This window comes from Daphnia pulicaria, chromosome 7, assembly GCF_021234035.1.
Source record: "Daphnia pulicaria isolate SC F1-1A chromosome 7, SC_F0-13Bv2, whole genome shotgun sequence".
Taxonomy (NCBI): domain Eukaryota; kingdom Metazoa; phylum Arthropoda; class Branchiopoda; order Diplostraca; family Daphniidae; genus Daphnia; species Daphnia pulicaria.
The window spans coordinates 1,103,611-1,117,889 of record NC_060919.1 but is presented as its reverse complement, the minus strand read 5'-3'; the positions used below and the strand labels follow the sequence as shown (position 1 = coordinate 1,117,889).

Below are 14,279 nucleotides of genomic sequence, written 5' to 3'. Positions count from 1 at the left end.
TGATTGATAAGAATAAGACATAGGCTGGACTCGTCCATTTTACAGTTGTATAGCATAACAGGCTAATCTAGGCGTTTTGATAAATGGAAAACTAACCTAACCATTCTGTATGAACTAGAGATAACATAACGATGGCCATTTTCATTATTTGCCGCGGAGGTAAAAGTTGAAAAATAATCGATTAGTAAAAACGTCGTTTTGTAAAACAATCGATAACAATTAAATGTTCAAACACAATAGAAAAACCCGGAAAAACCCAGTTTACTTATTCAGGCTATTGAATCCAACGAGTGTATTAGGTAAAAAATACACGGTTGCACACATTGGACTCCACCTGAAAATAAACAGAGGGGCATTTCGATAACTTTGTTGACTTGTACTTGATTCATTTCAAATTATACTGCTCGTGCACATCAGTTCCAATCTCCGGCGGTATATAAATCGTTCGCTTCGAGTTATTCTAAAGTCATTCGAAATTGGATTGTTATCCAAGTGTGAATAACTATACACGCATTCGAGCCGCGCTATGTTCAAATTCGTTGCGCTGCTGCTCTGCTGTTGGGCGTCGCTGAGCGCCGGCCGGCTCACGACTAGCGGCACCAATTTCTACTACAACGGCCAAAAAGTCTTCCTGTCCGGCGTCAACATCGCCTGGAACTCGTACGGCTACGACTTCGGCAACGGCCAGTACGCGGCCAACTCCAAGGCGACGCTAGAGTCTTGGCTTACTCGGATCGACGCCAACGGAGGCAACTCCGTCCGTAAGATGCAAATCATTTGGAGCATCAGTCGCTCTTAATTATAAAATCAATCATTCAATAATTGTTTGAAGGTATGTGGGTCCACGTCGACGGCAAGAACACTCCGGCATTTGATGGCAACGGTTACGTCACCGGTCCTGACAGTACGGGGACGATGATCAGCGACTTGAAGTCCTTTTTGGATTTCGCTCAGAGCAAGCAGCTCTTGGTCGTCTTAGTTTTATGGAACGGAGCCGAACGGCCAACGGACAACACCATCAACTTGCTATACGATGCATCCAAACTGCAGACTTACATCGACAACGCCTTGAAGGTATTAGCCTATATATAAACTAATTATATGATAACCTTATATTGATTACGCTTATAAATAGCCAATGGTAGATGCCTTGGGTAACCATCCTGCACTAGCGGCCTGGGAGATCATGAACGAGCCCGAGGGATTGTTGCAGAACAACGTCTACAACGCTAATCCTTGCTATGACACCACTCCGCTGAAGGACACCGGGGCCGGATTCGCTTTTACCAACATCCCCATGCAAAAGTGGGTGCAAAGAAACCAATGATTTGCCTGTTATTAATTTATATGTATAATACTGATGATGAATTCATGTTTCATCTCATTAACATTTTAAAGTTCGTCAACTTGCAAGCGGATGCCGTGAAACAAAGGAACAGCGCCTGTTTGGTGACTATTGGTTCTTGGTCGGAGCACACCCAGACGGACACCAAAGCCCAATCAAGTACTACTAATATTCCAGCACAACAATTTCTCTTATTGAATCGACGAATAATATAACTAATAAATGTCGAATTAAGGGAATTACTACACGGACTCTTGTTTGGAGGGCGCCGGTGGTAAGGCGGCTGGAAAATTGGATTTCTATCAGATGCATACGTACGACTATAACGGACAATGGAATTCCGATGCTCCTTTTACAGTATATATTGTCACAAACAATTTTCGAGTGACATCGGAAATATGTTCCAGTACGTCTACGACAACGGTTACCAGGTGAAATGATTTTTTCGGTTAATAGTTATATTCGATAGATATGTAATGCAGACTATTTCTAATGATGTATAATTTGAATGTTTCAAGGGCGCTTGGTCTTGGCACTACCTGGAACAAGGGAAGTGCACCGATTCGCAAGAGGCGCAAAATATTGGCATGACCAGAATTAAAGACCAAACCGCAAACGGTGCGGTGACCTTCCCCTTGTAGAGGACTATCCTGTCAAAATCCCAAAACAAAATAGCATCAGTTCTATACTTATAATATCAAAAACATGGAATGTAAAATGGGCTATAAAATCAGAATACACCAACATCATAAAAGCACTTTAATTCTCGTGTTGTCGATTTTATTCTCTATATAAAATTACATTTTTAAGTGAATAATAACGGTTGTTGAAAAGTGACGATACGCATATTTAGATATACGTATACATATTTAGGTAAAAAAAAATTACTTTTGCGCGTGTATGGATGTCAACAGGTAATATAATCCGTTTCGTGAGAATCCTGGAAAATCCAACAGATATCACGCGTTGAACTTGAAGTTTAGGATGCATACATCTTCTAATGTTCACGCACTGTTCACGTCTTCTGATGTTCACGCACTGTTCACGTCTTCTGATGTTCACGCACTGTTCACGTGCAGCAGCAAAGTTGTTTGTATTCAAATTTGTTTTCGAGACGAGGGGATTCCAAATAAACAAAGATAATAATGTTTTTGTTTATTCCTTCGCTTTGGTGGACAGGGACAAATGAACTTTATAACATCCACCCACCATGGTTGTATAATATAGTTTCAAAGTTTATTCAGGGCTATTGGTTGTTTTGAGTAAATAACAAAGATAACACACCTGTCTAGGTAGAGGTAGCTATAGCTATTTTTGTATAACTGAGCGACAGTCCAAATTTTGGTTGGGTTATAATATAAACCAAGTCGAATAACCGCTCAAATCACTAAGTATAAGAGACCGCTGGTGAAATGTTGAAACTTTCGTTTGTGCTACTTTTAGGCTTTTGGGCGTCGCTGAGCGTCGGCCGTTTGACGACGAGCGGTCGGGACTTTCTTTACAACGGCCAGAGAGTCTTTCTGTCGGGGGCCAACATCGCTTGGTATTCGTACGGCTACGATTTCGGCAACGGAGTTTACCAATCCGATGTTAAGGAGACGCTGGAAACCTGGCTAACAATGATTGCCAATAGCGGAGGAAATTCAGTTCGTAAGTGTGATGCCCAGGTAGAAATGATTTTTTGAAGGAATAATTTTAAACTTGTTTCTCCATGATTTCGAATGCGTATGAATAATCTTTAGGACAATGGGTGCATGTGGAAGGTCAAAACACTCCTGCTTATGACAGTAACGGTTACGTCACAGGTCCCGACCGAACGGGGACCATCATCGATGATATGCGCTCGTTCCTTGATTTTGCTCAGAGTCAAAATATTTTGGTCATCTTCGTCCTGTGGAACGGGGCCGTATTAGAAAATCAAAATACCATCAACCTCTTTTACGACGACGCCAAACTGCAGAGTTACATCGACAACGCTCTTAAGGTGATTTCAGTTATCATTTGGAATCGTCGAATAATTATCTAATATCAATATTATAAGATATATTATCTAACTTTATCATTTGTTTTGTGTGATGATGACAGCCAATGGTGGCTGCTTTGGGTGACCATCCTGCTCTTGCAGCTTGGGAAATAATGAACGAACCGGAAGGGGCCATCTTACTCAACCAGGCTAGTGATAACCCGTGTTTCGACACGACTCCACTCGCCAATACTGACGCCAGCTGGACAGGCCTTACCATTCCAATGGAAAAGTATGTTTCACACATGCAAATATGATTTTTGAGAATTTTATAGGCTAATATTTAATTACCTATTTAATACAGTAACTTGAAGTTTGTCAATTGGCAAACTCATGCTATTAAAGAAGCTAACAGCGCTTCTCTGGTTACCCTTGGTTCCTGGTCGGAACACGCCCAGTCTGATGCTTACGAGCAATCGAGTACGAAGATATATACATACAGCTTATTTGGGGAACAATTCATTTAAGTTAATGGCATTAAAAAAAATCGTCCGTTAGGGAATTACTACACGGACGCATGTCTCTTGGCAGCCGGTGGCAGAAGTTTGGGCACGTTGGACTTTTACCAATTTCATACTTACACGTACACCGGACAATGGGATCCCAGTGAGCCCTTCAAGGTAATGTGACTTATCAACTATAACAGGTAAACTCGCACTTGACTTTCTTGTGTGGCTCATATATCCACAATAAGCCGGGATATTAAATAGTGTCTGAAATTGGATTTAAGGTTACTGCCACTTCCTACAAACTGGACAAACCTTTGGTGATTGGTGAATTTGCTACAGTTTGTGGAGGACCTGAGAGCAGTCCAACACTCTTTCAATACAGCTACGATAACGGCTATCAGGTAAAATGATACATAATTTTCTTATTCCTTACCGAACATATTTCTGACTTATTTTTGGTTATATTCCCCCTTCCAAAGGGAGTTTGGTCTTGGTCTTATAATGGTGGACCGACGGGTTCAACGTGCTGCGACAATCAGACCACGCAAGACAGTGGCATGTTGCAGCTGAAGGGTCAAAATAACGGCATCGGAGGAGCGGTCAATTTCCCGATTGTTCCATAAAATTAATGAATATATGGAAATGAATAATTGAAAATCACTCCAGATCAATGAAAATCATGACATGGACAGTCTGAAATGTCATAAGAATGTCACGCAAATATTACTGGCGATTATTTTTGAATGATAAATCAATAGGGTTGTTGCATGAAATTTCGATTTGTTTTAAACATACTTCATGAGAATCAGTTTTTCACGCTGATTCTCATGGTATTTTTTAAATATTTTTCAAAAAATGAACCTAACTTTGTGTATTTCTGGTTCAAAGTTCAAATAAGCGCCTCCCATTTCAAAGCTAGGTCTCAGCCATTTTTGATGGGCGGTGCTTAATTTGTGATGAATTTGTAGACGACGCTCACCAAAATCACCCTTTTCGTAATGCCTACGGCTGAATACAACCCTCTTTCGCCCTTAGGGCCCAAAGGCGAAAGACGAAAAGGGTGAAAAGGGGGAAACTTCATCCCATTTCAAGGACCGCCCACCAAAAATGGCGTGGGGTCCGTTTTAACAAGCAATCCACCACTCAAGCGCACCAAATCCATGGACCCCTGTTTTTTTCCCATTCCGCTATAAGACCTAAAAATCTGAAATAATTCAGGTATATCCAGATTTCTCCTCCGGATTCACCTGTTTTTGCAGAATTTAAATATTCCTTGCCGTTTGGGAGATATTTAATGTTTAAATTTTGGTTTTTTCAAATTTTAACAATTTTGGGGGCATGGGGGGTCTTTGGTATCGCTTTTTGGGAAAATGCAAACCTTAAAAAAAAAACTAATTCTTCCAAAAGTTTGCTCGGCCATCCCTCAATACCAATCCAAAAGGAATTTACATTTCGGATAAGATTGGCCGAGTTATTCCTAATCTTGTAAAGTGTAATTTTGACCAGTTTCCCACCCAGCCTAGTCGCCATTTTTTATTACTCTCCCTCGCGTTCCTGGTGGATTACAGCCGAAGCTACGCTTTCCTGGCCTTCACTTTAGAACAGGGGACATAGCCTACTGTAGGCCTTTTCATATAGTCTAGTGGCCAGCAATATGAAGCCCGAGGTGCAGAGAACTCGTATGCTTCAGCTGTCCAAGCTGTCCTGTTCAGCTTCAAGCTAATCTAAACTTTGAAATGACATTACGGTGGGAAATTATTATTTTAAAAATAAAAAAAAAATACCACGAGAATTAGCGTGAAAAACTGATTCTAATGATATTTTTTTCAAAGGAATCCCTTATTCATGCACCAACCCTATTGCAAAATGAGAGTACCTTTTTTTCTGGGTTGATATATATGTTTGGCAATACTGTATGATGAGAGAGTCAATCAGAATTTGGGAAAATTGGCATGCACTCCACCGAATGGTCGGAGTCCACTAAGGAAACCAGAACAACATAGGAATTTTTGTTTTTCACGTGTAGGGCCTTTCCTAATCATCCGATTTGTAAAAAAAAATGTTTTATTGTATTTTTCTCACTTTTTTCTATCTCCAGTATTTTTAATTTTATTTTAGAGTCGTTAGTTTACCCGCTACCGATTTTTAAAGTTGCGGAAAAAAAGTGGGCGTGGAAAAATTCGGGGTTTATATAGACGACGAAAGGATACTGAGTTGCCTTCTCGATTAGGGACAACATGCCTGAAATTATCACGCACCTACCTGTGCGTTATGATGTGTTCTAATCCTATAACTGACTTTTTCAATTTCGAAGAAAATCCTCTTATAAAAAAAATTACTATAAACTAAAAAAATTATTTAAAATTATGAATTGAATTATAATTCCAGATATTTCAACAAGCAACAACTTAATGAAAAATTATTGAATAAAATATGAATATTTATAATTCGTAAGTCTTTGAGAACAGTGCGAGAAAAGCTAAAAAGGGGAAACCGACAATAAATCTGCATAGTCCGCCTATGTCACGATGGAAAAAATCCTAGATGAAAATAAGGCGAAATCTTAATTGGAATTAAATCTAGTTATTTGAAAGAATTTATTGCTAACGCAGCCCCTTTCATATAAGTAGTATTGGATTAAAATAGCCTATTTTATTTATTGTTCCCTACTTTCCATTCTACTTGGACTAATTCAGTAATGTTTTTTAAAGGTGCGCATTAGTTAAGACCATTACAGGTAATTTTTAAAATTCAATCCATCGATCGCAAGAGGGTGGAAAACGGTGAGTGCTAACTTACACACTACCTCAATTGCTCCGTTCTCCTCTACTCATATTAGAAACGCTTACATCCGATCTTTGAAAAAGAATGTGAGTGCATTATGAGTTGCCAAGTCATTTCAACTTATATTGAATGCTATCTACAACTATACATAATACGATTTAGAGAATATGGGACTTTTAAAAAAAGTTGTCAAATGGGACTTAGAAAAATTGTTTGAAACCAATATTTTAAAGAATTAAGTTTTAAGTTTAAATGACCAAATTTTTAATTCTGTTACCGGCAACAATTCTTATTCTCTTTGATAATTGCGATCATTTGAAATGAAATCGCGATATGAAAATAGAAATGAAATTGGGTGGTTGGCTTAGGTTTCGCTAATGAAATCTTAACATGTTATTTTTGTTATTGGTGGTCTAGTGGATAAGGTGGTAGATTGATGTAACAAAGGTCGAAGGTTCAAGCCTTGAACATGTTGAAGATCATACTAGTGATTTATGGCGGGATTTCTTACCGAATAACTTTTTTAAAAAATTCATTTGACAATGGATGTTTTTTAAAGAGGAATTTTGTAAAGATATAAATACAATTGGGAATTAAACCATGAATTAATTATTTGTTTTTACCGGATATGTAATTGGAACCTCATACCCCAAGGATACGACGCATTCCAATCTAGCATTAAACCACGGAGCTACGATTTGTTTCGAAGATGTCTGCGATAGAGTATTGTGTAGTATAGACAAAGTCCCCCATTCGGCTGTCCCAATTAGCATCATAGCACCTTATGGCAGCAAAACTGCAACTATTTTTTCAAAAAAATTATCGGTTTTTCGTTCTTTTTGCATTTTTTAAAGCGAATCCCAAACATTTTATGAAAGTGTACGGGATTAATGAAAAAAGTTAAGACTTAAATAATATTGCCAATAAAATAATAAGGGGCTATAGTTTGGGACATAAGATAGGGCACTATGAGAAAAAAGAGCCATTATCTAATTCAAATATTGACATAAAATTCAAAAATTTTCGCGAAAATTCCTGAAACCCTATTCGCTTTCAATGCCATTTTATAAAAAAAAGAATAAAAAAACAAATAAGTTGAAATGACAATTTTCTTGAACCTGGATAGAATCGATCCTGAGTCCCTGAAATATTATTTTTCAAAAAATGCTTAAATGACAAAATAAAACCCTAAACCTTATACATCAATCGATTCGCCTTCAAATTCTGCGTCGATTGATGTACAGACATGGCGAAATAACGAAAAAAAAAATATTTTTTTAATTTTTTGTCCCAATTCGCGTCTGCTGTCCCAAATTCGCATTTTTCTTCCATTTCCTGGTAATGAAATATTTCGATAAATATTCAAAATACTGACAAAACCTTTTATAATATTGTAGAACTTTTCATTCTCTATCTTTTGATATAATTATTTAAGGGATTACTTCACTTATACTCTAGATATTCCTTATGCCGTAATTATTTTTGCTAACAGCCAACACAGAGCCCAAATTTCTTGGCCGTAACCAAATTCTGAAATTTCAATTAACGATATCTCGTTTAATTCTGAATATTATATGACGTCCTTTTGCTAAATTGCGTATCCCCCCTATATTTTAAATTTAATTAATTAGATTTGCAATAAACCTCAAAATTTTTTGTATTTTACTTTAAGAAAAAAAAGTCGATTTGTGTCCCAATTCGCGTTTTCGCCGGCCGTGTCCCAGTTCGCTGTTTTACCCTATTGAAAAACAGCCTCAAATGGATATTGATGAGGGCGAAAGTTTGGGAAATTTGGTTTTGTCATCTGAATTTTTATTGGAACACATCTGCTGGCTGGATCTAGCAAGCACGTTTTTATATCTTCCACATGACTTCCAGTTATTCCGCAGTCTACCTGATCCGGATGATCCCTGGAATATCCACATGGATATCTATTCTGACATCTAGCTTCCAGTTCGTTGTCGGCAGTGAACTTGTTTCCAATCGGCCCACGTCTTGAGTTCGACAAGGGGACGGTTTGAGCTCCATCATTTTCAACCTTGCCGCTGAGCCTCTTTTACGGTGTGCGAAAGTCCCTGATAATACTGATGTTTCCCTCTTCTGTTCTTTCCTCAAAGCTATCGCCTTCGCTGATGACATCTCATTGGTTGGTTCCTACCCGGCCGATCTTCTATCCACTCTTGATGGCATGCTGTGAAGAGCTCTTGAAGTGCCCGGCCCATCGTCACAACGAAAGGCAAGGCTGATCCCAACACTAATCTATTTATCCGTTAGGAGGAAGTTCGCTCTCTGGTTGAGGGTGAGTACGAGGACTATCTTGTTGTTCCAATGGGTACGGGAACCCGCCTCACTTTCCGCCCGGCCTCAGGCCTCCCCGATAAACTTATTCTAGTGGCTGATTCCGACCTAGCCCCATGACAAAAGTTGGAGGTTATAATGCCGGTTTAATCTGCCGGCCTCGACAGCGTCGACTTCTATTGGAGTACCTTGTGCATTTAAAATATGGATGTCTTCCGGATACGCGTTTTGACTGACTTTTTAATGTTTACAAACACCGGAATAGTGATTATATTTGAATTCTCCATCACATCCAATTTTAAATGAAATTAATATGGCTATGGCATATAAAAAAATAAAATACTTTTGTTAGTTTACTCAATACAAAAACAAAAAAACTTACCAGAAAACATTCAACTAATTCAATATCAATAACACAAATTTTTAAAATCATAAGCACATTATCACGATAAACTTCTTCATATTTGCAAGTACTGAACAATTGCTGGTTACTGGTAAAGTGATGACATGTTTTATAGGGAGCCCAGATAGTAAACGGACTCTTATTCAGGTCTGTTACAGATATGTTTTTGAGAGTCTGTAAAATTCTTTGCAGTAAGACCATTATCTTACAGAGCATAATACAGGTCTGTGGCAGATCCTTAAAACGGAATCACCATTTACAGACGAAAAACAGATTTTCAAGAAAGAAAAGATATGCCATCATGGTCGAGTGATTAATCACTTACTCTTAGATTCATAAGCGAATATACTTACCATATTACACCATTAGTTCTTATATTATGCCTAGTACATATATTTCATTAAATTTATAATCACGAACACATAGAAGTTGTAAACTTATATCTTCATCGGGTATAAGGTATAAGTATAAGGGTTCGTCCGCCGTGTCTCTCTCTCACGAAACTGATTGCTACAAATAACTGCCACTCTTTTCCGATAGTCACAAGTTCAAGACCGAGATTGGCCCCACACCAATTAAAAAGTCTTCTAGACCATTTAGATGATACTTGCCCGTCCGGCGGATAAAAAAACTATTAATCACTTCTTTTCTTCACTACTCTAACCCAGTTCTAATTTATTCAACTTTCTCTGGAATCCTGCCTGACACAGGGAACATGTTGATGTATTACAATTCAAAGTAATACACCTGTGAGAGAAAGAGATTTTGACAAAAATCAATATCACAGACTTATCTCAGACCTGCACTGAACTGTCTTACCTGTAAAACCAAAATTTAAATCATCATGGGAAAAAGGGTGGAAATAACAGATCTTTGACAGACGTGGAATACAAAGCCAAACCAGCCATAACTTTTACAGAATTAAAACTGAACTGTACCAATGCTGGGATACAGAGACAAAACAGCATTTATTTTTATAGTGTGATACCAACTTGTGACAAACGTGGGATACAGAGTCAAGCCAGCGTTAAACTTAAAAAGGTGAAAACAGATCAGGAACAGGTTTGCAATACAGTTCTAAAAAATAATATTATGTTTTATAGAGATAAAACAGGTCAGTTTCAAGTCTGTGAAACACTTTTTTACCAAAATATATAAAACAGATTAAATCTAGACAAATTTCTTGTGAAACAGAACTGATCAGACCTGATTCAGATCTGTTTCACAGATATAATACGGACCCGTAACAGGAATTAGTAACAGATCTGTGTGCTACCTGCTGGGCATGCAAGAGAGATAGATCAAAATCTCAATGTTACAAGTAAATGTGGCTGCCCTTATTTCAAATTTATTTGCTATTGCCAGTGAGTGTCTGATTCGATGTTCTAGTCTTCTTTTTTTTTTACTGTTGAGTTTTGACACATCATCATTGACCTGCAGTTTGAGAGAGAGTAAACTATTTAACGCTAGCAGGAAATGAAAAATAAATAGTGGGACTTACGATGATTTGCTTGTTGGATTCCGATTTTAGAAATTGCATCAGAATATTCCATTCTGCAACAGAAGTCGCAGGTAGTTGAACGATGTCCTGTCTCGTCGTCGTCGGAGTTTTTGCTTCTGTTTGTATATGCTCCAACAGCTTTCTCACATCGTCTGCCAAAGTCTTTTGGTTATTTAATAGCTCAGCCAGTTTTTTTCAGAATCAACTTGTTCACCACGCTACAGTTGTACTTTTCCATCACAATATTTGGACGCGGTTGTGTGATTGCACCTGTTTTAGAAGATAATGAATAAGAATAAGTCTAAAGTAAGTGATGCTGCAATTTAATTAAAATAAGAATTACGGGAATCAATTTTGAGAGATGTAATCATCGGTCCTCTGTCGTCAATACGCTTCTTAGACAATCCTCTAGATTCTGAGCTATCTGCAAATATTTTCGCTGTAAAAGGCTTGACAGGTGACTGAGGCGTCATAACAGAGTTTGCTTTCGATTTGTTTTTAGGGGGGGGCCTGACGTCCCGCAATTGCAAAAGATCCCTGTTGGAATGCTGTCGAACGATTGTAGAATAATTTTCATTTCTGTGAATATACTATCAAATTGCTTACTTTGGTTGAACTTGTAGATTGTTTCAATTTAGGGACAAGTTGTTTATCAGAAATCTGCTGTGTTGAAAATTCCCTTTTCCCTTGAACCTCGACCTCGCCTATACGTTTGCCTGGAACAACGTATTGTTTATAAAAAATGCATGCAACATTAATACGATAATTTGCTTTTTACTTGTTTCCTGGAGAACTGATTTTCTTCGGCTGAAGCTAGCTAGGGACGGGTCGTAAGTCGAGCTGTTTTTTTTTCCGCTTCCTTTGTTAGGTCTTGAATAGTGGTTCACATTTTCTTATTTACCTAAAGAAAGACATAATTAATGAAACTGTAAGAGGAAAAGTAAATAGTGTAGTTTTCCTTGCTAATTTTGTTACTTGCGGATAATCGTTGGCTCTTGTCGAAGACAGAAACAGCAACATCACGTTTATTTCTGGTTTGAGCAACAGCAGCATTAGCACTTGTGCCCTCACCTGGCTGAGAGGAATTTGTAGCGCTACGCCAGTCATCTTCTCCCATGAATCCAATAAATGACGATTGATCTAAACATTTCAAATAAATTTAATTTGATTTTAATGCTATTGTTGAGAATATAATAATACCGTTGTTGTCATAGATGTCGTCAAAAAACTGGGTGGGATGACACTCTGTAAATCGGTCTTGACGAGCTATAGATTCTATTGTTGTAAATGGATGAAGCGAATATTGAACTAAACTGTATGATCTCTGCAGTCTTTGTATAGGGTACTATTAAACTAACCTTCATAGCCATAGGAAGGAGACGAGTCAACTACAATTGATTCACACTGCGGTTTCTTCTGTTGCTGTAGCTCATCTTCTAAGTCGTCAGATGACCTTTTTTGTTTCGAAATAACTTAAGAACTAGGAACAACAGCTCTTGAAGCGTCGTCGGATGACGATGAATAAACTCTTTTGCGATTTCCCATGACAAAAGAATTATACAATTCAGATAATATGTACTTCCATACAATGGGTTGTTTCGACATACTGAGGACCTGTTTGAAAAATAAAACAGTCAATTATTGTCGATAGTGATTATCTCATGTGCATCAGAAGTAGCGTGGCCCTTCGAACTGAGAATCAAAATTCATTTTCTTAACAAAAGTGTACTACGAATAACTTCATATATGTTGACTGAAAACCAAATATGTTGTAAGTGATTAAAGAAGCAAAAAGTTTTCTCACCATTTTTTGTGTGACAAATTCTGAATTAATAACTTTTTAAACGGCATTGGCGAGAAATTTCTGATCCGCCATTAATCTTAAACCACGTCAACTTCGCAATCGTTTCAACTGATCCGCCATTAATCATTAAACCACGTCAACTTCACAGTCGTTTTTTGCACCACCTTACGAATGCCATTGAAGAAGAGACAAGAGAAAAATGTGACAGTGAATTCAAATTAAATAGCCCTTCCAGCTCGGGTGATGAATTTATGGAAGAGAGTGGCTTCATGGGTGACGATGAAGAAGATTTATCCTCTGATGACTCAAACAATGAAGTGGAGTTTTTCCCCGTTCACCAGCAAGAAAGAAATGACATGTATCAACAGAGCGATGAACCATCGATAATGGATCAGAATCTGAAATGGATTTGGAAAGTGACATCGGCGATGAAGGAGTAAATTTGGAAAGCTTTGATTCATCGACATGATATTCATCCAATAGCGATTCAGATTATGCATCTCGGGAGAAGGAAGTCAACGAGCACGACTTCAATCACGCTGATCTTGAAGAAATCATTTTAGACGAAACCGATTTCGATGGTCCTACTGAGCTGCGGAACTTCTTGGCCACCTTCGTAACGAACAAGAATCTTTCCGGGAGTGCCGGTAATTATCTGTTGAAAGGGTTAAAAGCCCTAAAGCATCAAAAATAACCAATTTGACAGTCTACCTAGAGACATCCGCACACTCCGTAAGACTCCCCGGAAAGTAGTCGTGGAGCACATTCGTGGTGGAACTTATTTCCATTTCGGCTTAGAGAAGGGAATAGCATCACGGCTTTCAGAGCTCGTTTCCCGAAGATTTGTCTTCACCTCATCCCTACTTCAAATACTGATCAGCACCGATGGACTTCCACTGTTCAAAAGTACAAGAAAAGAGTTTTGGGTTATCCTTGCCCTTATAAAAGGAGACGACCAACCGACGCCAGTTGGAGTTTTTTGTGGTGAGGGAAAACCAAATAACTGTAATGACTTCTTGCGAAAATTTGTGAAAGAAGCAAATTTCTTAGCCGAACATGGACTGCTTCATCAAGGGCAGGTGTACGACGTAAAAATCATCAGATTCCCATGTGATGCCCCTGCCCGCTCATTCATTACCGCTTCCAGAGGTCATACGGCCAAAAACTCTTGCCACAAATGCACAACACATGGCGTCTACTATAGAAAACCCGGCAAGAAGGATAGACGGGTAACCTATCCTGACATGGATGCAGCACTGCGGCTTCACGAGGATTTTTTCATTGATAAATCACAAGGTTATTATTTGTTCCGGAGCATCTTTGCAGACATAGATGGCATAGACATGGTTAAAGATTTTCCATCCGACTACATGCACCTTTGCTGTCTGGGGGTGATGAAGAAGCTCCTACACCATTGGCTAAATCGAGAAACAGTATTTCATGTAATCAGCCATGACACCGTAGGCGAGATCACTAGAAGATTGCTACTCATCCGCAGCTTTATTCCAAATGACTTTGCTCGTAAGGCACGGCCGTTGACTGAGCTATGCCGATGGAAGGCCACCGAACTTCGACTGTTTCTACTTTATCTTGGCCCCATCATTTTAAAAGACATTCTTCCTCGGGCTTTGTACGAGCACTTTATGGTGTTTCATTTAGGTATAAAATTGCT

At 38.5% G+C, this 14,279-nt stretch overlaps 1 protein-coding gene, 1 long non-coding RNA gene and 1 pseudogene across 2 annotated transcripts; 2 read left to right on the top strand and 1 right to left on the bottom strand.

Annotated features, from left to right (window-relative positions):
• The first annotated feature begins 412 nt into the window (after positions 1-412).
• Positions 413-2,102, top strand: LOC124349825 (annotated as a pseudogene).
• Positions 2,103-2,675: 573 nt separating this feature from the next.
• On the top strand, positions 2,676-4,809 carry LOC124349796 (mannan endo-1,4-beta-mannosidase-like). The gene is made up of 7 exons (XM_046800645.1): positions 2,676-2,995; positions 3,088-3,329; positions 3,431-3,600; positions 3,673-3,788; positions 3,867-3,988; positions 4,099-4,218; positions 4,297-4,809. The coding sequence occupies exons 1-7, from the start codon at positions 2,758-2,760 to the stop codon at positions 4,438-4,440; spliced, it is 1,152 nt and encodes a 383-aa protein (XP_046656601.1). The 5' UTR covers positions 2,676-2,757; the 3' UTR covers positions 4,441-4,809.
• A 6,960-nt stretch (positions 4,810-11,769) lies between these two features.
• LOC124350370 lies at positions 11,770-12,354 on the bottom strand. The gene is made up of 3 exons (XR_006920849.1): positions 12,162-12,354; positions 12,004-12,078; positions 11,770-11,943 (listed from the first exon to the last, which is right to left on the bottom strand). It is a non-coding gene; the product is annotated as an uncharacterized LOC124350370 (long non-coding RNA).
• Positions 12,355-14,279: the final 1,925 nt, after the last annotated feature.

Bases quoted from the DNA above. Each gene is read 5' to 3' on its own strand.
- LOC124349796 (XM_046800645.1), top strand. From the start codon at position 2,758: ATGTTGAAACTTTCGTTTGTGCTACTTTTAGGCTTTTGGGCGTCGCTG. The intron at 3,330-3,430 runs GTGATTTCAGTT...TGATGATGACAG, and splicing joins ACATCGACAACGCTCTTAAG to CCAATGGTGGCTGCTTTGGG. The intron at 4,219-4,296 runs GTAAAATGATAC...CCCCTTCCAAAG, and splicing joins GCTACGATAACGGCTATCAG to GGAGTTTGGTCTTGGTCTTA.